The following is a 25,953-nucleotide window of genomic DNA, read 5'->3' on the forward strand; positions in this document are numbered from 1 at the left end:
CTCTCCGAGAGGGAGAGAGGAATCGAACCTGGGTCGGCCCCGTGCAAGGCATTTGCCTTACCGCTGTGCTATGGCTCTGATGGCACTGAGAAGATCAAATCTGTCACTTCAGCTCTGCCTGTGCAGAGTCAGAGTTTCTTTTGTTTTTCTGGTGCCACACGCCATGGTGCTCAAGGGATCGCACTCAGGGATCATTCCTGGCTGTGCTTGGACCACCATATGTGGTGCCAGGGATCAAACTGGGGGCAGCTGTGGGCAAGGCAACACCCTTCCTATATCACCTGCTGTACTATCACTCAGCCGGAGTCAGTGCTCCCTTCAAGACTGTTTTCCCACCTTTAAAATAGCTCAGTGTTTTCGCCATCTTCCCATTGTGAAGATGAGCTTGTTTGGAGATGCAGACCTGGTTTACAATGTATCATTCTTATATATGATGGTAATCGATTTCCCAAACTTCTGTTTTGTTTTGGGGCCACACCCAGCAGTGCTCAGGGTTTACAACTAGGTCTTCACTCGGGGATCACTCCTGGAAGGGCTTAGGAAACCATATGCGGTGCCAAGGAACAACCCAGTGACAAGGAAAGTACCCTGCCTACTGTCTTATTTCTTCAGACATAATTTCCAAAATTTATTGTGGTCCTGTAACCATTGCCCTTGATGTCTTTGCAGAGGGTTCCTCCCTCTCTCTCTCCCTCTCTCTTTCTCTCTCTCTCACTCACACACACACACACACACACACACACACACACACACACACACACCCTCAACTCACATAGCCCTTCCTGATCTGTAGCCAAGCTAGGAGAGTTAAATTTACCAGGGCACTAGGAGTGGGTGGGGTGTTACTGGGGTAACCAGGAATTGTTTATATAGGGAGGGATTAAATGCCTAGAGCAAGAATAGTGCTTATTAAATGAAAAGATCTGATACTTTCCCTAGCTTACAAACCTATACCTCATGCACCCATACAACTACTCCAGGGGTCCTGGGCAGCATCAAGTTCAGGTGTGGCCTGGCAGGCAGTGTCCAAGACCTGTCCCCACACATCTCAGGTCACCAAGGCCCAGGAGACAGGCAGGGAACTATGCCTTCCCATACCCTTTTCTGGGGGTCAGGGCACTGGTGAAGCCTGGGGACAGGGGGCCTTTGTGCATGTGGGGAGTACTGAGATAGGATTGCTAGGCATGGGAAGCTCCACAGCAGAGAAGGCAGAGGTCAGGTGTTATAGCCAAAACAATAGCGACGACCATTTTATTTTTCCCTGCGACGCTGATGCCTGCGGGCCTGATGGGTCCCGGGAACTTTCTTATGCTTCTGGTCCAGCACCTGGGCCATGTAGTTCTCCTGCTGCTTCTGGATCTGGCAGTCAGACATGTGATTCCTGCAACGGAGCCAGCTGGGCGTGGGCTGGGCTGGCCCAGTGCAAGGACCAAGATTCTGGCTCCCCACTCCTATCAGCAACCCCCAGCCTGGCCCACACCCCTCACCTGAAGATCTGTTTTTGCTGGCTGATAACTTGCTGCAACTCCTTAATCTCATTCTCTTTGCCATTTAGTATATCTTCTTGCTTTATTATGTGAGACTCAATCTCTGTGGGGGAGAGAGGCAGGGGGGTGGGGTGGTTCCTGCCATGGCCTTCCTGAGATAATGGTGCCCTCCCAGGGCTTGGCGGTTGCTTCCTCCCTCCCAGGGCTGGCAAGTAGCTGCTAACAACCTTGGTATGAATGAGTTTATTGTGGACTTGACAGGACACAATGTCTGATGATGTGTTAGTGATGTCACAACTACTTAGGACCAGGTTGACCCACAGGGGAGGTGGGGGATGGGAGGGATAAGGGGGGTGTTAGGATCCCTCATTCCTGAAGCACTTTACAGACTACCCTCCAAGGAGGTGGCTCCTGATGGGAGACTTAAGATCAGAACTGACCAGGGAACAGAACAAGGTGATGTTCCAACAAGGTTCACACTGACGAGGCAGCAGGAGCACTTCGGCAAGATGCCCCGTTTCCAGATTGTTCCTCATCTTATAGATGCAGCCACAGTCCCTATTCCAACAGCCAGACTCTCCCCAAGTGAAGTGCTCATTAGATGCAAAGGTGATTAGTGTGTCTTGGGTCAAAATCCACTGAGCCTATAGGAATTGGGGGAGGGAGGTGTGCTTGATTTATACAATAACTCCTTGGGGAGCCCTGGAAAAATCCGATCCTCAGGCAGGAAATGAACAAAGATGAACTAGAACACAAGCTCTGAAATGCAAAAATGCTACAGCACTAAAAGTTTTGAACGATGGGGCCAGAGTAGTAGTACTGCAGGTAAAGGGGGAGGGAGTGTGCCTTGCACGTGGCAAACCCAGGTTCGATCCCCAGTACCCCATATGGTTCCCTGTGTCCCACCAGGATTGAACTCTGGGCACAGAGCCAGGAGTAAGCCTTGAGCAGCGCTGGGTTTGGCCTCCCATGAAAACAAAAATAAAATAATAATAATAATAAAGAAAAAGTTTCAGAAGAGAAGATATGGTAAAATGTTAAGGCAAGATGGAAAAGATTTTCTTTTCCAAACCAAAACCCCCAGCACAACCAGAACAAGGAACCATGGGCTGGGCTGCAGCTCAATGACAGAGTGCTCTCTTGCCTTGAATGTGAGGCCTTTAATCCCCAGCTCACAAAAAAAGAAAAAAGTAACATTACAGAGTGAGGTAAGTGTAAAAAACTGACTCCACAAGGGAGTTGAGAGGCAGGAGAGGACACAGGTCAGGGGGTGGCTCAGGTGAGGGCTGTTGCCCACTGGAGGGGTTCAGGACTAGGGCAGGCAGTCAGACTGTACCCAGGATTCATACACTTTGCACAACAGTCCAGGGTCTTGGCATATCTTTCTGAGGGGATGTCTCTGACACCAGCAGGAGAACGCCCTGGGTTGCTCTTAGGGAAATGGAGAGATGCCCAGGGAGAGTGTAAGGACTAGGGGACCCATGGCCTATGGTATAAAAGTAATACTGCTTCTTGGGCCCCGGACAATCAATCAGAATGCTTGTGAACCCATTGGCCAAATCAAGATGGCAGCCTGCTGCCATCTTGCAATGCGGGTAACTCAGGAAGGAGAGAGAAGTGGGACTGTGCAGAAGGGTAGGGCCTATTTCTGGCTTGGCTATATCCAGCAGCTGCTATGTGCCACTCATATCTGTATTTCCTGGGGGGCTTTCCAAGTAGTGCTCAGAGAACCTAGGGACCTCACCTGGCAAAATTCAATTAGAACAGAGGGTTCAAGAATGCCAAGATGCTGGGGATGCGAAGTTGCATAGGCCAGGTAGGTGGGTTGGTGCTCGGAGGCCTCCAGAGTCAAGCCAGGCAGTGCCCAGGGATCCGTGTGGTGCCAAGGTTTGAACTCAGGTCCTGTATGCTTGCATGCACCCCACACCGCTGAGCTGACTCCCAGCTCATCTCTTTATGTTTAGAGTAGGTAAAGAGAGTGTTGCATTCTGGGGAAATGAGAGGGGCTGTAGAGATATGGGGACACTAGGCAGCTGAATGAAAGTTCCTCAGAACTCATAGCAGCATCGACTGAGCCAACAGTTGACATGGGCAGAACTGAAACGAAGTGGCTCCCAGAAATAATTCACCTGGCCCATGTAGTTCTTAGAAAATTTCTAAATTAGCGAACAGTAAAAATCAAGAAAAGTATTAAGACCTGGTTTCCAGGGGCTCGAGTTGCACAGTATTAAGGTGGTGCAGTGGGAAGACACTTGCCTTGCATGCAGTGATCCTGGTTCAATCCCTGGGATCACAAATGTTCCCCTGAACCCCATACCAGGACTGATCTCTCAGAACAGAGCCAAGAGTAAGCCCTGAACACCGGCCAGGTATTGTCCCCTAACCAATAGATAAAAACAAATTAATAAAGAAAACCTGATTAACAGAGGCTGAGAGAAAGTACAGGGGTTAAGGCACTGCCTTGGATGCAGCCAATCCCAGTTCAAACTCCAGCACTGCAAACAGTCCCCTATTTCCAGAGATGATCCCTGGGCAAATCCGGAATAAGCTCTGAGCACCATTGAGTATGGTTCCCAAACCCAAACCAAAATCAAACCAAAACCCTGGTTTCCAGGGGCTAAAGCCCTCACCTCGCTTAAGGCCAACCCCATTCTATCCCAGGCACTGCATGGTCCTAAGCACTGCTGAGTGTTGCCCCAAACACCCCCTCCAATAAAATAAAACCTGCTTGCCTTTTCCTCTTCTTTTCTTTGCCACACCCAGAGATACTCAGGACTTACTCCTGACTCTGTGTTCAGGGATCACTCCTGACAATGCTCAGGGAACTGAACCTGGGTCAGCTGCGTGCAAGGGAAGCACCTTACCAACTGTCTTATCTCACTGCCCCCTCCATATCTTTTTAAAGATCTGATAGTATTGGGTCCCCATCTCCACAGCAGAGATTCTAACCCCAAAACGGGGGCTAGCTCCAGACTCCGCCGCCACACTCCTTCCTATTATCCCCACTGCTGAAACTCAGGGTCAGCTCCCAGACAGGACTGTACTTGCTCTATTGTTCCTCTTATAACAGAGCTGAGAGTTCAGCTCCCTATTTTTAACACCCATCAAAAATGGGAAAATAAAAGGTGGACTAAGAAGGTTGTATGTTTCACGAAAAAGGGAGCGAGCCCGTTCTTTTATGGCCGTGAAGAATATCGTACACCAGCTGCTTCCCTCATTTCCGTGACCTGCCTGGTCCCTGAAGGCTTTTGCGAAGGTGAGGCCCACATGGGCCTGCCTGTATCCTCAGCCGGGAACAGAAGTTGGGGTGAAACCCTCCCCTGGACACAGGCATTGGGCTGTGAGGGAAGAGCCCGGGGATGTAAGCGTGGGAGGGAGTACGGCCCTCCCGCCTACCATTGCACTTGGTGATGAGCTGGTCCTTCTTGCTAGACTCCTGCAGGGCTTTGCTCTTAACGTTTGAAAGCCTGGGGGGAGAAGACAAGACAGAGTTGGCAGGCTAGAGGGTAGATGGGACCCGCAGCCCACCCAGGACCCCCGTACCCAGCCCACTCACGCTTTTTCAAAGGCCAGCTTCTCTTTCTCCAGCTGTTTAGATAGCACCTCTACCTCTCCAAGGGCAAACTGCAGCTTCTCCTCTTCCTTGGCCAGGAGAACTTTGGTCTTGGCATGAGCAGCTTTCTCTTCCTGCAGAAGCAGCAGCAATGACCGCATTACCTCCAGCCACCCAGCCTCTCTGTGAGTCCCTGAACCAGTCCCCTTTCTCAGAGGAAGCCAGGGCACAGAAAGATTCTGCCCACACTATGGGGCTGAAGGGCTCAGGCTAGTACACACTGGTTCTGCTGGCCTCTGAGAAAATCTTAGAAAACAGGGGGAGATTTGGGACCTGCAGAGACCATCACTTACCACCAGCTTCTTCTCTATTGCCTGGAACTCTTCTTTACTGACATAATTTTCATCCTGAAGAACCATCTGCAACAGAGGCTGGCTCAGGGAAGGCCTGGGGTAGGAGACTGGGAGCCCAAGAGGGACAAAGACCAACCAAGATGGGCAGTGGAATGGCACCAGGACAATTAGGCTAAGACTCAGGTCCTGGAAAGTAGGGATTTGGTTTCACAAGATTCACTGAGGTTTAAATGTTTATACTAGGGCCCGAAGTGATAGTACTTGTCTTGCATACATCCAACCTGGGTTCAATCCCTGGCATCCCATGTGGTCTCCTGAGCCCCACCAAGAGTCATCCCTGAGCACAGCACCAGGAGTAATCCCTGAGCATCACCAAGTGTGGTCTGCTCCCCCACAAAGGTTTACACTATTGTAAACATGTTACCTAAACTATAAAAATAAAATTTAGAAAACATAGTTAATCTAGTACAACAAAGATGCTCAATAAAAACTGCTGAATTTAAAGAAAAGAACATTTTTACTGAGGGTCAGCTTGAAGTCCAGCTGCCAGGGAGCAAGTACTGTGGGAGGGAGAAAGTGCCAGCGGCCGTAGGACCCAGAAGCACAGGGGGCCATGGTGCCCTTCAGAACTGCTGGCTAACAAGGGGGTGTCAAACCTGAGAACTGACAGTTCAATAGGGGAGGGCCTGAAGAGAAGTGTCTGGAGAGAACACGCAGGCAAAGGCAGCCACCAAGAGGAGGAGCTGCACACCAAGGGACCCGACAGTGATTCAGTGCCCAGAGCTGCCTACAACTATCAGGGGGTTGTCAGAAGGGAAGTCAGTTTTGAAGATGGAAATACAGTGACCTTCCTTTCCGCCTTCTACCACCTTCTTATCAAGACAGAACACAAAACAGAAAAATAAGGAACTCCAGGCTTGTCTCAGACTAGGATTTTACCAGGTTGATCAAGCTAATCTGTGGCTCCAATGCTTTGCACCCATAAACTGGGGTGTGACTGAGGGCAAAAGTAAAGGGAAAAAGCCAGTTGGGGCACCAGGGCTCAATCCTGGGCATCCCATGCCAGGAGTAACCCCTGAGCACTGCTGGGATGGCCCAAGAACAAAAACGAAAGAAAAAAGCAAAGGGGCACAAGGGTTGAAAGCCTTTTTTAATTTGTTGTTGTTGCTTATTTTTGGCTTTGGGGCCGTCCCCAGTAGTGCTCAGACTGTAGGTATCCAACCAAGGCTCCCACATGCAACACATGTGCCACAGTCCTTCTAACCAAGTCTTTAAATGAACAAGGACAAGGACAAAACCTGTGCTCCCTGAACCCAGCAAAGCGATACAGTCAGTACTGGGGCTGACAGCCCCATTCTACAGACGAGGATAAAAGGGTTCTAAGACAATGAAAACCTTGCCCAAGGTTTTTTTTGCCCACCAGTACGAGAGCACCATGGGAAGTCATGAGACATCCCCAATCAGAAATGGGGAAACGAGGGACCAGCGAGAAAGTATAGCGGATAGGACACGGCCAACCCAGGTTCCATCTCCAGCATCCAATATGGTCTCCTGAGCACCTCCAACAGTGATCCCTGAGTGCAGAGGTAGGAGTAACCCCTGAGCATCTCTGGGTGTGAGAAAGAAAGAAAAGAAAGAGGGGCTGGAGTTATAGCACAGCGGGTAGTGCGTTTGCCTTGCACGCAGCCGACCAGGGTTCGATTCCCAGCATCCCATATGGTCCCCCGAGGATCGTCAGGAGTAATTCCTGAGCGCAGGAGCCAGGAGTAACCCCTGTGCAACGCCGGGTGTGACCCAAAAAGGAAAAAAAAAAGTGAGAGGAAGGAAGAAAATGTGGAAACGAAGACTTGGTGATGGACACTCATGCACCAGGCCCTGAGCAAACAGGCAGCGCTAGTGCAGAACGTTTGGGTGAAAAAAATTCCCTAGTAAATACAGCAGAAAATCCCCTAATAAATATTCAGGAAGACCCTCCCCTTTGCGGCTTCACAGCGAACAAATGTGGGCTCCGCCCCCTTCGCAGGGGCCGTGAGCCTCAGTCGGGGTCTGGCTCGGGCCCCAGGTGGGCTTCCAGAACGGACTCGCCCCCCGTTCCGTTTTTCTTCGTACCACGTTCCTCAGCTGGTGGATCAGTTCCTCCTGAGACTCAATCACGTCCCGCAGTTGATCGAAGGCGAGACATACCGACCCCGAGCCCCCCTGCGACCACCCAAGGGGCGTCGCCATCTTTCGCCCCCGCCAGCTCGTTGGAAATGGCTGCTGTGAGAGGCCGCACCACCGCCGCTCACTAATGAAAACCAGACGCCACAAAGCACCATGGCAACGGGGGCGGGGACTTCCTTTGTTAGCCGGAATGGCCCCGCCTCTTAAAGGTGCCGCTCGGCATTTATTTGTGCGTTATATTTTGTGTTCTTACGTAATCTAGAGGAGCAGGCAGGACCTGATTCGTAGGTCCTTGAAGGGCAACGGTCAGCCATGGCTCCCAAGTCTGAAGTTGGCAACTCCTGCTTTTTTAGCGTTTCTCATTTTTTCCTTCTGGGAGCACAGTTCTCAGGGGGCTTAAGCCTGTGCAATAAAGGAAAGCTCAGAGATGGAGGGGGGGGTAAAAAAAAAGAAGAGTGCCTGCTGCCAAGTCAGAGTTCTGCAACTGATACAGGCCAAGCTGTTGGGCAGCTCCGTGAAGAGGCCAGAGTTTAGGCACTCCGTAGGGGGCACAGGAAGGAGATTTCTAAAATGGAGAGTGGGAGGATCACAGCCAGTTTCCTACTGAGGGCTTTTACTTATTTTCCTATTTTTCATCCAAGTTAGATTAAGCCTGGGAAAAATTAGAGCTAATATTTATCCTGTGAGCATTCACTATTTTGTGGCACTATGATGCCTTGTTTGTATTATTTCATGTCATACTAATTATAACCTGGTGTATTCTTGTTTTGTTTATTTTTGGGGGGCCAAACCCAGCGATGGTCTGGGCTTCCTCTTGCCTCTGCACTCAGGAATCACCCCTGGTGGTGCTACGGAACTGTATGGAGTGCAGAGGATCGAACCTGGCTTGGCTGCAGGCAAGGCAAGCATCCTACCAGCTGTACTGTCTTTCTGGCTGGTGAAATGTGTTCTGATAGCCCCATTATACAGAAGATGAAATGCAGGCTGAGGATGAATCACTTTCCTAGTTACCCTTAGTAAGCCTTGGAATGTTTTTCCTCCCCCAGGTGCATTTTGTTAGTTTTCATACCCAGCAATGTTCTGGAGGCTGCTCTGGGGAACTATATGCAGAGTCAGGGACTGAACTCGGGTCTGCCATGGGAAGGCAAGTGTACTCTATGCTGTAGTATATCTGCCCAACCACCATTTTGTTTGTTTGTTTGTTTGTTTTGGGCTACACCCTTCAGTGCTCAGGGATCACTCCTGGTGGGGCTTGAGAAAACATGTTGAGTGCTGGGGATGGAACCAGATTGACTATGTGCAAGGCCAGCCCTATCCACTGGCTGTACTACTGCTCTGGCCCCTAATTCATGGACATTTAAACATAAATAGCCACATGTGGCTATTGGGCTGGCCTGGGTGGGTCCAAAAGGTGCTCTATAGATTGTGTGTTTCAGCATGGAGCCCTCTCGAACTTTATTATGTGAATGTTCACCTGAATTAGCCTGGACAAAGTTGCACATTCCTTTGACACAGTGATCCCTAAATCTTTTCCATGAACTGTGTCCCCTCTCTAGGGTCTTTCATGAGGTGATGCTTAATGTCCCTTGTCACTCAGTGTTCACCTCCTCCCGCTGGAACAACTGGAATTTGCCTGCCACATTTTGGGCAAAACCCTGGAGGTCAGCAGGGTAGTTCTGTCAGCTCCGCAGGAGATGGGGAGTTATGAGCAAGAGAGAGACTCCTGGATCCAGATCCAAGCAAACATGAGGGATGGTCATCTGGTTGGGGACTGCTCCTACCATGTTAAAAACAACCTGAATTCCTGGCCAACCAGGGCTCCACAAGGCTTGGGATGACATCACATCACAAGCAGTTGGGTGACCCCCCCCCCCTGAGAAGGGCTGCCGTTCTGTACAGGATTGTTATTCTGGTCAATAGTCTAATTATTGCTATATAAACTTCCCCCCCATCTTCCCACCCTAAAAAATCCCACCAAAACCCTTATAGGTTTGGTAAATTTGGGGCTTGGGAGAGTGTTCAAAGGGTTGGAGTATGAATGTGGCATGCACTGGCATGGACTGAGGTTCAACCCCTGACATTGCATGGCCTCCTGAGCACGGCCAGGTGTAGCCCTGGTAGCCCCCAGGATTTCTGGGGAGGCCCCCAAATAAAAAAATAAACATGATAATTTTGCTCACAAATCTTGAGTTAGGCCAGGATCAATACTGAAAGTTCATCTCTGCTCTGCGCAGTACCAGCCGAAACAAGGGGTGCATTTGTTGTGGGGATGGGAGCAGGGGGATGAGAAACCCCCCTCCAAGGATAGCTCACCCACATCTCACTCCCATAACCAGCAATAGCAATGAATTTCCGCTGGGAATTCATCTGGCCAGGGGCTGATTCTCTGTAGGCCGCTGGGTTTTCTCACCACATAATTACTGGGTTCAAGAGGAAGCATTCAGAGTGACAGAGAATGGAAGTCAGAAGTCAGTTTGTGCTTTGTTTTGTTTTTTTTGGGCCACACCTGACAATGTTTGGTGACTACTTGAAGTTTGGTACTGGGGGTCATCCCAGAGGTGCTCAGGAGACTATGTAGTACTAGGGATCGAACCTAGGCCTCTCACATGCAATGCATATTCACCAGCTCACCGAGCTCTTCCACCCCGCTGCCTGTTCCTTCTTTTTCTTTTGTTTTTGCCACACCTGGTGGTGCTTGGGGCACCATGTGGTATTAGGAATTGAAATCACATGCACTCCAACCTATTCAACTCTCACCCTGGTCCCCAATGCCAGTTTCCTCAGGCCTCAGTCTAAAAACTGGCTTGGTATCATTTCTGCTTTATTTTGAGTGTTAAGGCGCCAGAGTCCAGGTTCAAGGGAAGGAGAAATAGTTTGCTTTTCAATAAAAATAGTTGAAGATTTGGGCTGTCTTCTAGAGAAAGCGTTACTTTGGTGGTGGGGAGGGGGCACACCTGGTGCTACAGGGCTAGTCCTGGCTCGAGTTAAGGCATCAGGAGATCGTATGTGGTGGCTGTGTGCCAAAGAAATACCATGGGTCGGGTAATTGCACACATCTGACCCCAGCACCACAAATGGTCTCCCAAGCAGACCCAGGAGTAAGCACTGATCACTCCTGTTTGTGTCCACAAAATAAAACAAGACAGGGGCTGGAGCTCTATCGTACAGTGGGTAGGGCATTTGCCTTGCATGTGGCTAACCCAGGTTCGATCCCTAGCACCTCGTATTGTCCCCAAGCACCACCAGGAGTAATTCTGAGTGCAGAGCCAGGAGTATCCCCTGAACACTGCCAGGTGTGAACCAAAAGGCTAATAATAATAGTAATAATAAAAACCCAAATTAAGCAAACCAGGGTTGGCCACATACAAGGTAAGTGCCATAATCCATCTCTCCAGCATCCAGATGGCCCATTATTTCAAGATTGAGTTTGGATAAAACCAGACTAGAAATTCATCTAGTAAGAGAGACAATAAATAATGAAATAAATACACAAATCCAAAAATAAGTCATTTCATTACAGTTCTGACAGGAGTCAAGAAAGAGAAGAATGCAAGTGGGTTTTTTTGTTTGTTTGTTTGTTTTTTGGGTCACACTTGGTGATGCTCAGGGGTCTATTCCTGGCTCTGCACTCACACTCAGGAATCACTCTTGGCAGTGCTCAGGGGACCATACGGAATGTTGGGAATTGAACCAAGGTCGGCCAATGCAAGGCAAATGCCCTACCCGCTAAACTATCACTCCAACCCCCCCCCCCCAGAATGTGAGTAGTTTAAAGGAACTGAGCACAGTCAGGATGGCTTCTTTGAGGCAGTGATGTTTGAGCTGAAAACTCAAGAGCACGCAGTGAAGGGGGTTGGGGTATGTGGTAGTGGTGGTGGGGAAGCTCCAGAAGGTAGAAAATATGCAAAGTGTATGCAAAGGGAGTTGGCAGAGTGTAGTAAAAAGCTTGTATTGCAGGGAAAAAAAGTCATATATAGACAGCAAGCAGTGGCAGAGATCAGAAAGTTGGTGGGATCTTATTAAATGTTAAAATATGTGAACTCACAGCTCTATACTCAGGAATCACTCCTGATGATCCTCAGGGGACCATATGTGGTGCCGGGAATTTGAACTGGGGTCTACATATGCCAGGCAAGAACTTCAACCCCTATACTATCTCTCCAGCTCAGAGCTTTGTGCTTTTTGGAGGGCCTAATCCCAGTCCAATGCTTGGGGGACCACACAGCTTGGGGGTTCAAGCCTGAGGGTTTCCACATGCAAAGCAAGCACTCTAGCTTGGAGACCTCTCCAGGGCTGCTCACAATTTACCATTTGAACAGGGTTTGGGGTGGGGTGGGGGATAAGGGCGGAATCTCATGCTGCTGGGAATTGAGCTGGGGGCTTCCACACACTTCTGCTCCCGAGTCATCCCCAGACAGACCCGATGCAGAGCAGTACTGGTCTGTAGTAAGCAGCATTGTTAGCACACAGGCACAACTGCGGGCACCAGAGTTCCTGCCTGCTCTGATGCCAAGGGAATCTGTGATGGACGAGGGCTCTGCAGCAGGGGTCACAGGCATCTGTCCGTCTCAGTGGTCCAAGTAAGTCAGGCAACGTGCAGCACGCAAGGTCCAAGAACAAAGGGAAACAAGACACTCTTTTTATATAGAAAATTGTTTAATTTCTCTCTGTTCAAATACACTCAAATCCAGATGCAGCAGATCAGGTGACCAGATCTTGGAGCTGATTCCATCTGTGTCAAACCTGGCTCTGGCCACGGAACACTCATATCTTTAATTCCAAATACTGAGTGTGATGCAAATGATGTTGTGAATAGCTAACACGTGGGTATATAATTACTTGGTGGTCACTGTGCAAGGCATCAACAATGCAGGCTCAACAACAACAAAAATAAGATGTAGATAGAGTAAGTAGCTTGGCCCTTTTAAAAAATAAATAGATCGGTAAGCTAACATCTTAAATGAATCCAAAATAAATTCTAAGTGCTAGCTCCTGTGAAGAGTAGTGCATGCAGAGACAATGAACTTGCAAGTATGGCCAGTTGGAATAGGAAGCTTCTGGAATCCAAACAGCGCCTCCTCGTGTAGCCAAGTCCTGAGTGTGAAGTTGAAATGAGGAGGACACACACATGGCCAGGCTGCTAGACCCCATGTTCCCCTGGGCTTTGGAGTTTAGCGTAAATTCCAGCAGAAAACATAGCAATGGCATTTTCTTACCACTCCTTCTCCCAAGCCCTGAGGCCTGGAGCTGATCAAGGACGTTTGAGTGTTCTGGTTTGAGCAGAGGAAGCCCAGGGTTGCCAGTCTGGGGACACAGTTTCCATCATGCTGCAGAGTCCTTTGTGATGAGAAGGCTTTGCATCCTTCCCTCGCAGGCTGCAACCAGGCTTAGCCTAATAAACAAGAGCTGCTCCTGCGGGAGTGTCGCAAGCCCCATCTCCCAGTTCTGCTCCCCTCACATGTCCACAACCTGCATTTCCTTTTCATAGAATGACTCTGCACTGCACACCAGGTCCTGACAGCAAGAATAAGCCTTATCGAAAGCGTTTATATGATCAGGAAGCCTTTCAAAGGATGCAGGCAAAGGGAAGATGCTTATTTTACCACCATGCAGACAACCCATCTAAAATATAACCCAGGAAATGATAGTTTAACAATATTCTTGACAGTACCAAACAGATTAAACTACCCTTCAACCTAAAGCAAATACCATCCCCTTGAGGAAACCCAGATGTGAGGGTCATGTTCTATTAGGTAATAAATAAAACAGTACCATCGCTGCTATAAAAACAGGTGATAGACCTGACATTTAATGGAGTTAGTATTGCCTCTATTTATATCATTGCAAATAACTCATCTCTGTCCTGAAATCCATAAAGCGCATGACTATGCTATTCACGGGCAGCTAGAGAGGGTCTTTTAACCTGTCAAGTCAATGTAATTATTGCCCATTTTCTAGCCAATGTTGGGTTGAAAGCCTTGATTTCTGTGTGTAGAAAAACTTTCCATATACGTATTTGGCCCACAGGCACGTTTTCAGTGTGAAACCCCTCCTCATTCACTCAGAGTTAACCAGAAAAATCTGGCCATCTCTCTTCACTCTCCCAGCAGCTGAGCAATTATTCCCCCAGGTGCCAGTCTACACTCCTTACCTCCGCTTTCATGGCCTGACCTTGGGAAATGCCCATATGTAGAACCTGCTAGTCATGTCTGCCTACAACACGGTTAGCATCTGCAGGGAGAAACTCTACTCTGGCAGGTAGTTTTAATGTAGCCTTTCCTTCCAACAGGAAGATTTCTCCCATCCTGAAGAAAACAGAGGGCAGATTAGAGTGACTGACTCTATCCTTTGACAGATTCTGAACCACCCGGGCAGTTCAACCCTGGTTGCTTGCATCCAATCCACTCAGCCGAGACAATAGCCTGCTTCTGTTTCTCCAGTGAGAAGGGAAACTTGCCTTTCAGGAGCCTCTTGTTTCATACTGAGAACTGGTATAGAGAGGGTTTTACTACCGCTTCTGAATGGGAACATGCCATAGGAGGGTGACATTGTCAGAGGCCGGGCCGTGGGGAGAAAGGGAAATCCTTGCATAATATTCTGCTCAAACCATTGGGCTAGAATCACCTGAGAAACGGGGGCGCTCTCACCTCGGTATCTGATCGTCAGACTAGCTCTGCCACAGAGGGTCTCATGGCCCCGGTCAGCCGCTCCTCCTCTCTGGGCCACTGTCCTCATTCAGAAAAAAACAAGGAGACTAACATGTCTACTTCACAGAATTGTGAGGAGGCTAAAATAAGAAATAATATAGGTGCAATCCCCTGCTTCATACTAGGCACTCAAGAAAATGTTGGATACACACAAAAAAGCATCTCATATCACAAACTACAGGGAGTGGGGTCAAATAAAGTGACTGTTGGGCCCACCCACACGCTCAGAACCATGGAAACAGGCTCTTTGCCCACTTTCTGCCTCCCCTGTGCTAAAGCAACAACCTGACTTGTCAACACAGTTTCTCTTCGGTCTAACCACTGCACTCACGGGGTGGGGTGTAGGGCATTCTGCAAGAGAAGACTATCTTCTGGGTTCCACGATGGAGCAGAGAACAAACACCGAGCAGCTGAGACTCAGTGACCGCACTTACCTCCAACCTTAACCTTCGCCCCTGCTTCCTGCTGCTAAAGGGGCTACTGAGCTGTTTTTACTCCAGAGCGCTTCATTTCTGGACCCTTGACAAGACAGGGCGGGCAAGGACATCAAACCTGGCAGATCCCTAATGCTAGGAACTCTAAATAGCTATTAGGCAGATAGAAAATTACTGACGACAATTTACTTTTTTTTTTCCAAAATACATTTCCACTTCCTTAGAAAATGGAAAGCTTAATTCAGAACATGTTCCAAAGACTGAATTCCCGCGGAGCTGCGTGATGGTGATGAGGGGAGAGGTAAAATTCGTGGTTACAGTGTAAAAAACTAAGGTCATACTGCTTTGGCTAAGTCGAAGGCTAACAGAATACTGGGACTTAACTGAAGCAGAAGGAAGAAACACATATCTATCAGGGATATTCCGGGAGCAGAGAGGCCTGGAGCAGGGGCACTGATCTGTCACTTTGTCATCAATTTAATTCAGATGGGCTGTTCCTGGAGCCTGGCACCAGCCCCCAGGAAGGATTTGTGATGACAAATCTGACTCCATGCTCAAGCGCTGCCATCAACCCTGCCCACCACAGTTAGCACATTGTAAGATGCTCGCCACATGTCCTAATTTTGTATTATAAAATGGAGTTAGGAACATAAATAGTAACGAGTAGCAAAAAAAAAAAACCCAACCCTGTTGTAAGACTCATCCTCTCAGCCACCTCTGAGGAGGCCAATGATTTTGGAAAGTTTATCACAGTTTTCCAGTTTCAGCGAATCTGCTTTCTGTTTCAGCCGTTCATCTCTGTACAAGCTTGCCAAATTTGTCAGCTCCGACTCTGAAAGATAAAAGAGGTCACCCGTTCGTCAACAGAGCCGAGCTCTCGGTTTCATGCCGAAAGGCTGCAATCAAAAGCTTTTACTTGGTAGTTCACGCTTCTTTCCGTGACATTTCAGGCCGACCCGGCCACAGAGGAAACACAGGCCAGGCAGCCCCACGGCACCAGGTGCAGAGGATTAAAGGACACCTGTGTCCCTGGGGCCTGCAGGAGCTGTGCCCTGTCATTAAAGCACCGCGCTCAGTGCTTATCAATAGAACATTTGGCAGCGGACTTAGGGGAAGCTGCACGTGTGCGGCAAGAGGCGCCGGCTCCCCGCCTTCCCGCCCATGGTATTCTGAGGGCAGTCCTGTGGCCCGCTCCTGTCACCGAACATAGACAGCTGCTTCATTCCTTCCCCCGCTCGCTGCTCAGACACTCGCGCCCACAGAGTCGTGCCCAGCGCCTGGCCTGCTAGCAAAGGCAGTTTGCTTCATCCCCTCGCCGCAGGCGGGATCCCTAACTCAAAGGCCAGCAGCAGCTGGGCTCTTGTAAAAGGGAAATCATCTGGATCCAGTGACCTTTGTCTCCTTGACTAAACGCATTTCATTTTCTCTTCACGGCAGAGAAGGACATTCTATTTTTAACCAGACTATAATCTCTGCTGTCTTCCCCAGCTCAAAGGTGCTTTGGCTGCCTTCTATTTCTGATTCTTTTGTAAAGTTCTAGAGACACTCTCAGGCTGGACTGCCGGAAAAGCACCTCCGGTGAGGTGTGTGTGGACCGGCTGGCCTGCCGCTGAAGGTGTGGCCGGAAGCTCTGATGGGTGGCAGTCACCCAAGGACCAGATGCAGGGAAAGTGCTATTAGAATCATTTGGAAAGATGGCTACCCATTCTTAATCATCTTGGGGGCAGATTTTGTTTTTCTTGGTGGAACAAGAGGCACCTGTTCTGATTAGCCAGCAAACTGCTTGGAAGGAAGAATGAATACTTAGCCCAGGGTGACAATGGGCGTTCGCGTCTAAATAAGTTTCTACCAACACAAAGGCTGGCATTTCTGCTCACAATGATTCTATTTACACCAAATAAGGCCCAAAGAGCAGATTAAGAGCAGGACTCCAGGGTGAGGGGTGGATATGCATGAAAACCTTCCTCTGACAAAGGACGCTCAGAGCCTGTGCCCCAGTCCAGTGGCAGTTGCCTGGCAAACAGCAGGTCTCTTGGGCTCCAGAACTATGTGCTCTCACCCCCTGGCATGAGTGCCCGCACTCTGCTAGCCAGAACTTGCCTTGACACAAGCATCCTTGTAAGTGGATGGATTCAAGGAAATCCTGCATTGTGACCAAACCCTTTGCTCCTGGGTCCCGCCTCGAGCATGGCATGGACCCCATTTTTCTGGTTCTCTGGCCTGTGGGAATCCTGTTCAGGTCTCTGGAAGATAGTCAAACTCTGGGTATTCGATGGCTTTGCTGTTCCTTGAAATGATTTCCTCAAGTATTTTTGTTTGTTTTCTTAGTTTTTCTAAATGCCTCATTGCCTAAAATCTCATTCAGAAAACAGAGTTCTTTCTGTTTCTATGGTAAAGACCCCCAGAAACCGATGAAAGACAAACACACCACTAAGAATGCTCTTCTCACAAACACAGGTTGCTTTTCATAAAGTTCGCCGAAACTCATGCTCAGGGAGCTGGCCCCTCGCTCCAGAACCTTGCACAAGGTCAGTGAAAAAAGGTCAATCTATGAGTGGGCTGCTTTTGATGCAGCCTTTTAAGTAACTAAAAAAATAATCTCCAAGACGGAAAGATCAAGAGAACAATGTTTCCCGCGGAAAACGTGGATCAAACTTGGGATCAAACAAAGTTTGGGATCAAACTTGGACCTCTTCCGTGCCTGTGCTCAGCCCACTGTGCCCTCTGACCTAAAAACAACTTTGCTTCTCTGCAAAGTGCTTCTCTTGCCCTGAGTGCTGGTGTAACATGTGGGTAGAGCATTGAGTCTTCAGGGTAAACTGACTCAGGAAAACTGCCAAGAAAACTCACAGTCTCCCCCCGAGAACATGGCACAAGCGCTCAGCTTTGAGTCTCGACAGCTGGAAGACCCCAAGAGATTCCAACACCTTCCAATTCCATCCCATGATCCTGAGGGGTATCAGGTCTAGCAAGGCTCACACAGGCCACGATTCCTCCAGAATTCAGGCACTTACTATATGCTGACACCGTGCTGAGAGTTATGTCTACACCACCTTCCAGAATCCATTTCTCTCCCGCTCCCCTGGGAAATTTATCCCATCCCCACTGCAAACCCTAAGCCCCGACCCGCTCTGCTACCCTGATCCTGGGCATGGAGAGAAGTGTTTTTCTCTGCCAGTCATGGTGATGAGCTCAGTCCTGCCTGTTATAGTTGGTCCAGCCCAGCCCAGTGGCATAAGTTTTATTAAAGCAGCTGTGGGGGCGTAAACATGGCAATTAGTGCTTATAGTAAGGAATTACTCATCGACGTTCACTCAGAGGAAGCATTTGAAGGAAGAGCGCACAGAATAAATGAAGAAAAGATTTAAGAAAGACAATTGTTCATTTTGCTAAAACAGTTTCCATTCGGTTTTTTTGCCAAGAGGGAACTTTGTTCTCAAGTGGGTTTATTTTTACAGCTCCCAGTGCTAAATTTAACCTTGTTGGCTGCACTTGTGGCTGGATCCAGAGAGCAGATGCTGCTTGTTCTCAAATGGCACTTGGGATGTGTGGAGGCTCCAGACAGCCCCCATCCTAAATGCCAGGAATAGATTATTAAGGGGTGTATGCTGATAACCCCCCGTTTGGAACTTGAGGGGACATGCATCATGCTTACCCACTGGGTAATTTATAGAGTGCCAAAACCCCAGGAAGAAGCTTCATGGAGACGGGGTGGGAGCGCAGAATCTACCTGAGCTGTGATCCTTATCACAAGCTCTGAGCAGAGTTCCAGCTCAGGGGGGTGTATTTTGGAAGAATATGAAATGATGGTCTTCATCCAGTTCTCACAGAAAGCAACAAACTCAAAATCCTCACACAGCTAAAAATTATGGAGACTTTTAGGACACAATGTAGTTTTCACCTGATTTGGATCCATGTATGTACTTGCCTTTTATTTACTTTTTTTTTTTTGAGGGACGGTGTCCAGGGCTCACTTCTGGCTCTGTGCTCAGAAATCAGTCATGGCAGGGCTAGGAGGTGGGAGGCACCGTATGTGGTAGCAGGGATAAAGTTTGCATCTCAAAAGTCAAAGCTTGGGGCTGGAGCAATAGCACAGTAGGTAGGGCATTTGCCTTGCACGCAGCTGACCTGGGTTCGATTCCCAGCATCCCATATGGTCCTCTGAGCACCACCAGGAGTAATTCCTGAGTGCAGAGCCAGGAGTAACCCTGTGCATCATCGGGTGTGACCCCCCCGCCAAAAAAAATCAAAAGTTAAAGCTGGACTGGTGTGAGAGCCCAAGTTGGCTTGCATGTGGCTGACCCTGGTTCAACCCCTGGTACTGCCAGGTGTGACCTGGGTACCACTCAGTCTGGTTCCAAATCCATATCACCCCAAAATGTCTCTCTCTCTCTCTGTGTGAGAGAGGGGCACTTCCGGTGTTGCTTAGGAGTTTAGGGGTCCATCCAGAACTGGAGATCAAACCTCAGATTCTATATATGTAAATTATGTACTCCAGCCCTGTGAACCAGTTCCCTGGTCCCTAAACTCAAGTTTTAGTTTTGTTTTTCTTTTGGGGCCACATCCGACTGTGCTCAGGGGTTATTCCTGGATTTGAATCCTGGCAGACTCAGGGGACCATATGGGATACTGGGGACAGAACCTGGGTTGACCACGAGCAAAGTAAGTGTCCTCCCCTCTCTCCATTCTCTCCAGCCCCCTAAAGTCATGTTCTAAAAGTACAGTTAGGGAGCCAGAGAGGTAGCCCAGGAGTGAAGGCACTTGCCTTTCAGGTGGCTGACCCTACCTGAATCTCCGGCACCACATGTAGTCCCCCATGCACTGACTCACTCCCGAATCAGAATCACTTGATTGGGCCCCTAAATGCACCCCCAAATAAAAATACAGTTAGGGGGCAAGGCTGTGTGCACACATTCTATGTAACTCAAGCAGAGTGGGAGCCTGCTGGGGGCATGCTGTGGAAACCCAACATATGAGTTCTTAAGAGCACAGGCTTTGCAGGTGTGAGGCCCTCGGTTTTATTTCTGCCACCCAATGGCCACTCAAGAACCAATGGCAGTGGTTCCTACAATAATTTTTTTTGGGGGGGCACACCTGTCAGAGCTCAGGGGCTATTCCCAGCCGTGTTTGGGGGTCACTCAGGGGATCACGTGGTGCTGGAGATTGAACGTGGGTATCCTTCATGCAAGGCATTTGCTCAACCCACTGAGCCACCTTTTCAGCCCCAAATAATCCAAGTGGCAATCACCCCACCAATCACCCGCTGGCAGACTCATCTCCATGCTTACTGAGGCAGCAGATACCAGGAGGGACACTTATGCTTGGTGGCCACAGTGAATAGAGGGGACAAGGCATATGACTCATACCAATGACTGATAAAACTTTGATCTGGCTCCAAAAGTTAGGCAAGCTCAGAAAGATTTCTCTAGGGAATGTGGAATCAGGAAACTGTGGACTGAACCAGCTGACAATGGGAACTAGAAGAGGAAGCTTGTGAGAGCAAGAGGGTCAACAGCTACAGAAGGGGTGTGGAAACATCGTGACTGTGAGAGTTCATGGGCTCTGAGTGGGTGACTGGGTGGGTAGCAACCAAAATAAATCCCGGAAAATACGGCTATGGAGGGAGAGAACATGAAGACACAAAGGGAGGGAAGGTAGCTGACAGATGGACAGAGAGAGAAAGACTCAGCCAGCCAGCCAGCCTAGTGCTGGGAAGATCCCAAGATTCCCAAGCACTGGCCACATGTTCCTGTCAATCAAGTCCTGGTCTCGTGTTCTGAATGGGCCTCTGTCCTGTCTAGGTTCCCATAAACACACCTCACTTAAACAAGGGATGAGGAGGGATGAGCCCACCTGGGAAGTCCAGCCCCCAACTCCAGCCCCTTTCTGAGCATCTTACTTTGCTGTTTCTCCTTCCAACAGCTCGTCTGGATGTAATCAATGTAATCCTTCTCTATGGCCTTCTCCAGGTCATGCAGAGCCGATCCTCGGTAGGTCTTGTCAAAATTTTTATCCACAAAGTAAGGCACCTGCAGGTTCTGGGTTTCTCTAGAAATAGTGTAGCCCAAGCTCCTGAAATAAGCAGAGAAGCTCAGGTAAACATGTTATAAATCACATTCAGCAGTGGCCTAGTTGACATCTGTACCACAGTTACCTCTGCCCAGGGCAGATCCAGAGAGCACTTTCTAATGCACCCGACATTTATTATTTCCCTGGTGCAGTAGGGAGTATAATGTTATTATTGCTGTGATGTAGATAGTACAGTGGGGAGGATGCTTGCTCTGCATGCAATTGACCTGGGTTTGATCCCCTAAGCACCCCCAGAAATAATTTGTGAATGCAGAGCCATGAGTAATCACTGAGCATCGCTAAGTGTGGCCCAAAACTAAATAAACAGTGAACTGCTATGCTTGACAAATCCATCTGTGGGGCACAGAGACAGCTCAAAGGGCTGAATGCCTGCCTTGCATCCTGGAGGTCTGGGTTCGATCCTAGGCACTGTTGGGAGTGACTCCTGAGCACTAAGTTGGGAGTGGTATCAAAGCAGCATGGTGTGACCCAGATACTTAAAAAAAAGTATAATGGTGAATGGTGTGATGACTCATTTCTCATAACTAAAATTAATCCAGTGATTCTCAAACTTTACTACAGACATTATCAGAGGGCTTGTTAAAACTCAAGATTGGGGCTAGTACTCAGTACCTCTATTGCAAACCATAACACCCAAAAGGAGAGAGAGAGCAAAAGGAAATGCCTTGCCACAGAGGCGGGGTTGGGGGGGGATGGGGTGAGGGTGGTAGGAGGGATACAGGTATCATTGGTGGTAGAGAATGGGCAATGGTGGAGGTATGGGTACTCAATCATTATATGACTGAAATGCAAACATGAAAGTTTGTAAATATGTAACTGTACCTCACAGTGATTCACTAATTAAAAAAAATAGATTGGGGCTAGAGAGTACAGCAGGGAAGGCACTTACTGATCCCCTTCTCCCCTGATTCCCCACCAGTGATCTGTGAGCACAGATCAATTCTAACCTGGATCTGAATAAATCTCCAGCACCACATATGGTCCCCTGAGCACAGAGCCAGGTGATAGCCCCTGAGCACCAGCCACGGAGTCCCCAAAACCAAAAACCAAAACAAAACAAAACCAAAACCCTCAAGGCTGGTGCTCACCTCTAAGTTTCTGATTTAATAGTGGGGCCTAAGACCTGGTGTTTCTAACATGCTGCCAACTGATGCTGATGCTGGTCTGGGGATAAAACTCTGAGAAGGAATTTAATTGAGAAAATTAATTAACAAAAAATACTATCAGAACTTAAAATATACATGCAAGAAAAATATCAATCAATATATTATCAACAAAAGCAAAAAATAGCATAGAGTCTCTGACTATGTAGCTTTATCATGAATAAAACTTTTTTTAAAAATTCAGTCCACGCCTAGTGGTGCTCGGGACTTACTCCAGGCTCTGTTCTCTGGGACCACTCCTGGTGGGGCTGGGGGAGTTAGGGATCAAACTCAGGTTGGCCACACATTCTTTACCTGCTGTATTATTTCTCTGGCCCCAAAACTCTTATTCTTGCAATATTCTAAAATTGAAAACCAGTCCTGGATCTCGGCTACTATGCTCCAAGACCCACAGGGGTTTACTGATCCTATCACAGTAGGGTCCTTTCTAATTCAAACATGGGATGGTGAGGGTTGAATCTGAAACTGGAATCATTCCATTGAGCCTTCAGAAACTAGCTGCCATTCTGCCACTGACAGCATGATGTCGCTGTAGAACAAAACATGATCCCCCCCCCCAACCCTCATACATGCCTATCCTAACTGCTGAGCTGAGAAGCCTCAGCATTATTACTATCTGAGAAGCCTCAGCCTCTGCATTATTACTATCCAGCTGTTCCTTCAAACATAAAATCAGTGTTGTCTACAATGAAAGGTGAAATGAGATGCCACACACCAGCAAAACTTTTAAGATGTTTACCCTCTAGATTAAGAAAGATTCATAGGGGCCAGAAGATAGCTCAAAGGGTCGAAGCACATACTCTGCAAGGAGGATGCCCGGGATTGGTCCCTGGCACCGCATAATCCCCTGAGTATACCAGGAGCTACCCCAAGGCACCCAGCTGAGAGTAGTCCCTGAGTACACACACAAATATATATGTAAATATATATTTGACTTACGATTTATAGAACAGACTATACGGGGGATTAGTAGCCAGCAGCTGAGTAATGACAGATATAATAACAATCACCAGAATTGGAAGTAATTGAATAAATGCAGAATATGTAGTCTGAAACAGAAAAAAGATTGAGCATAAATGTCATGATACATATAAAGCTTATTGCAAATAGAATGATTTCCCAAAGCAAGCACCAGTCTCGCACAAAACTTGAGGCTTTCCTGGGAACATAATACTTTCTGCAGAGAAGCACCAGACAACGCTCATTCCCTTGACCTGGGACCATGAAGGAGGTCTACCCCCCAAAATCTGGATACCCAGTTACCCTGAACCTCCTTTCCCAATCACCAACGAAGCAGATACTGGAGGTTGAGGTGGATGGCCAGACTGTGTCTGGCCCAATTAGGATTATGCAACTCTGCTGCCTTGGCCACAGCTGGTCAGGGAGCATCTACCTTAACAGGGATGCTTTGGGACTGAGAATCTCACATGGTCTCTAGCTAAGCAGTCCCTATGAAAGGACACTGGAAGCAGGATAAAACTCTTAGGAACTGGGAGCAGAGAGATAGTAAAGCAGGTAGGTCTCTTGCCTTGCATGCCACAGACCTAGGATCGATCCCCAGCATCCCATATGGTCCCCCACCCCCACCGCCCAAGCACCACCAGGAGTAATTCCTGAGTGCAGAGCCAGGAGTAAACCCTGAGCACCACCAAATGTGGCCCCAAAACAAACAAAATCAAAAAACCTCTTGGGAATGTACATGGACTGGACCATTTGCAAGGTGGGGTGGAAAACAGAGCTGATGTTGAGAGGCAGAAAAACAGGAAACAACCTGGCCCTGGAGCTGCGTGGGTGTGGACAGTACCTGCCTCTGGCTACCACCTGTCAAGACACCCAGGTTTGCTTCCTGCCATGCAGCTTCGTGAGACTCTCAATTCCGTACTTTAAACCCTGGACTGTTCTCAAAACTTTGACTGCCTTTATCAGCAGTCACAAAGGCCAAGACCAACACAGCTCTACAGAGAAATTCAGATCCTGGGAGAATGGGTGGAAAGAGGGTCTCATTTTGCTCTATGTGGGTCAATTATCCAAGATCTTACCACTTTCTGACCATTTTTCCTAAAGCACATTTTAGCAACACAATTCAAGTTGAACTTCTCAAACCTAATCATTGCAAAGAGCAGCTAAGGTCAAGTGTTTCTAAGTGTGGTTCTTTCCTTGCCAGACACCTGAGGTTTATCTTCTTCCTCTTCCTTCCGAGTCGGCATCTTATCATGTCGGTGCCGCCGGTGGTAATAGTGGGTGTCATCTGTCACATTTGAAAACATATGAATATTTCCTAGAAAAGAAGAAAAACAAATATGCAGTGTGGGATACAGCAAGAATTTCGTCTTAGTCCCAAATAGGTCCTCTGATGGTATTGCTCCAGTTTAGCCAGTAAAAAAAATGAGGCAGCTTGAAAGACAGGTGGAGAGGGAGTATGCTAAGGTCACATATGTGTGCATGCATATACATGTATATGTATATGTGCATTTATCTACTGAAGTGCTGGGGACTGAACCCACGGTCTCACACATGCCAAGTATATAAATCACCGCTGAGCCACATCCCAGTTCTGTCCTTATTTAAATAGCTCTTTGTAACTGTTAATGAATCCCAAAAGCCTAGTAAGAAAGAAACATTTAGCCCATCAGTCCTATCTGACATGCTGCTGCTTTGTCCGAAATCATATTATGTCATCAGTATCTTTAGCAGCAACCCATAAAATTAAATTTATTTTCTGAGCATTTAATTATACCAACTTCCAACTCCCTAAGGTACTTTTCTTCCTTTCTTCCATCCTTCCTTTCTCTCTCTCTCTCTCTCTTTCTTTTCTCCTCTCTCTCTCTCTCTCTCTCTCTCCTCCCCCCACCCCCATCCCTTTTTAATTTTTGGGCCACACCTAAGCAATGCTCAGGGGTTAATCCCTGCTATACACTCAGAAATTACTCTTGGTGGTGCTCAAGAGACCTCGTAAGAGGCTGGGGATAAAACCTGGGTCAGTTGCATACCAGGCAAATTTTCTTACCCACTGTACTATCTCCCCACCTCTCTGGGGTAATTTTCTAACTATTCTTTTTGGCCACACTGGCAATGCTGGGCAAGGGTGGGGGCAGGGAGAAGAAGGTGGACTTCAGGGTGTGGTTGCTCCTTGCAGAGTGCTCATGATCAAACATGGCTTCCTTCATGCACACCTACCAGCCTTTTGAGCCATCTCCCTGGCCCCTACTTTCTTTTTTGTTTATTTGTATTTTAGGCCACACCTGGCGATGCTCAAGGTTTACTCCTGGCTCTGCACTCAGAAATCACTCCTTGTGTGCTCTGGGGACCATATGGGATGCTGGGGATCAAACCCTGGTCAGTGATATGTAAGGCAAGTACCTTATCCACTGTACTATCTCTCTAGTCCTTGCCCCTACCTTGTGATAATAATTGGGATTTTGTTACTTATTAATAAAGCTTACCTAAATATAGCACAGCGGTAGGGCGTTCGCCTTACAAGCGGCCAACATGGCCGACCCGAGTTCGATTCCTCTGCCCCTCTCGGAGAGCCCGGCAAGCTACCGAGAGTATTCGATATGCCAGACACAGTAACAACAAAGTCTCCAATGCAGACGTTACTGGGCCCGCTCGAGCAAATCGATGATCAACGGGAGGGCCTTTACCTTTACCTTTTACCTAAATATACACATTTCATTAACAGTTAGTTAAGTCACAACTGCTAATTCTACTTGGAATATTGGGCTTTTATAGCAAAACAAATCTTCCAGAAGAAAACCCTAAATTCTTATCCGTACAAAAAAGTAGCTCCTTTTAAGTCTTAATATTACACGTGACAGTCTCAGACAAATTAACTTAATAATATTTTTAAAAGAACAAATAACTCTTTTTTTTTCTTTTTAGGTCACACCCAGCGATGCACAGGGGTTACTCCTGGCTCTGCGCTCAGGAATTACCCCTGGCTGTGCTCAGGGGACCATATGGGATGCTGGGAATCGAACCTGGGTTGACCTCGTGTGAGGCA

At 48.1% G+C, this 25,953-nt stretch overlaps 2 protein-coding genes across 3 annotated transcripts in view; both read right to left on the bottom strand.

The window, feature by feature from the left end:
- Positions 1–1,187: 1,187 nt before the first annotated feature.
- Positions 1,188–7,644, bottom strand: SPATA24 (spermatogenesis associated 24). 2 transcript variants are annotated; one of them, XM_056124720.1, is made up of 6 exons: positions 7,503–7,644; positions 5,394–5,459; positions 5,044–5,174; positions 4,884–4,954; positions 1,488–1,590; positions 1,188–1,381 (listed from the first exon to the last, which is right to left on the bottom strand). In XM_056124720.1, exons 1-6 carry the CDS (start codon positions 7,617–7,619, stop codon positions 1,252–1,254), a joined length of 618 nt encoding a protein of 205 aa, XP_055980695.1. In that variant the 5' UTR covers positions 7,620–7,644; the 3' UTR covers positions 1,188–1,251. The 2 variants fall into 2 exon arrangements, with proteins under 2 accessions (XP_055980695.1, XP_055980696.1); XM_056124721.1 differs by lacking the exon at positions 5,394–5,459.
- A 7,025-nt stretch (positions 7,645–14,669) lies between these two features.
- DNAJC18 (DnaJ heat shock protein family (Hsp40) member C18) overlaps positions 14,670–25,953 on the bottom strand; it is a 29,266-nt gene continuing 17,982 nt past the window's right edge. The window contains exons 5-8 of the mRNA XM_056124579.1: positions 24,119–24,228; positions 22,890–22,999; positions 20,597–20,769; positions 14,670–15,529 (exon numbers count right to left, since the gene is read on the bottom strand). Of these exons, the coding sequence (XP_055980554.1) occupies positions 15,405–15,529; positions 20,597–20,769; positions 22,890–22,999; positions 24,119–24,228 (518 nt within the window). The 3' untranslated portion in view covers positions 14,670–15,404. The remainder of the gene's footprint in view (positions 15,530–20,596; positions 20,770–22,889; positions 23,000–24,118; positions 24,229–25,953) is intronic.

This window comes from Sorex fumeus, unplaced genomic scaffold, assembly GCF_029834395.1.
Source record: "Sorex fumeus unplaced genomic scaffold, SorFum_2.1 ptg000051l, whole genome shotgun sequence".
Classification (NCBI taxonomy): Eukaryota; Metazoa; Chordata; class Mammalia; order Eulipotyphla; family Soricidae; genus Sorex; species Sorex fumeus.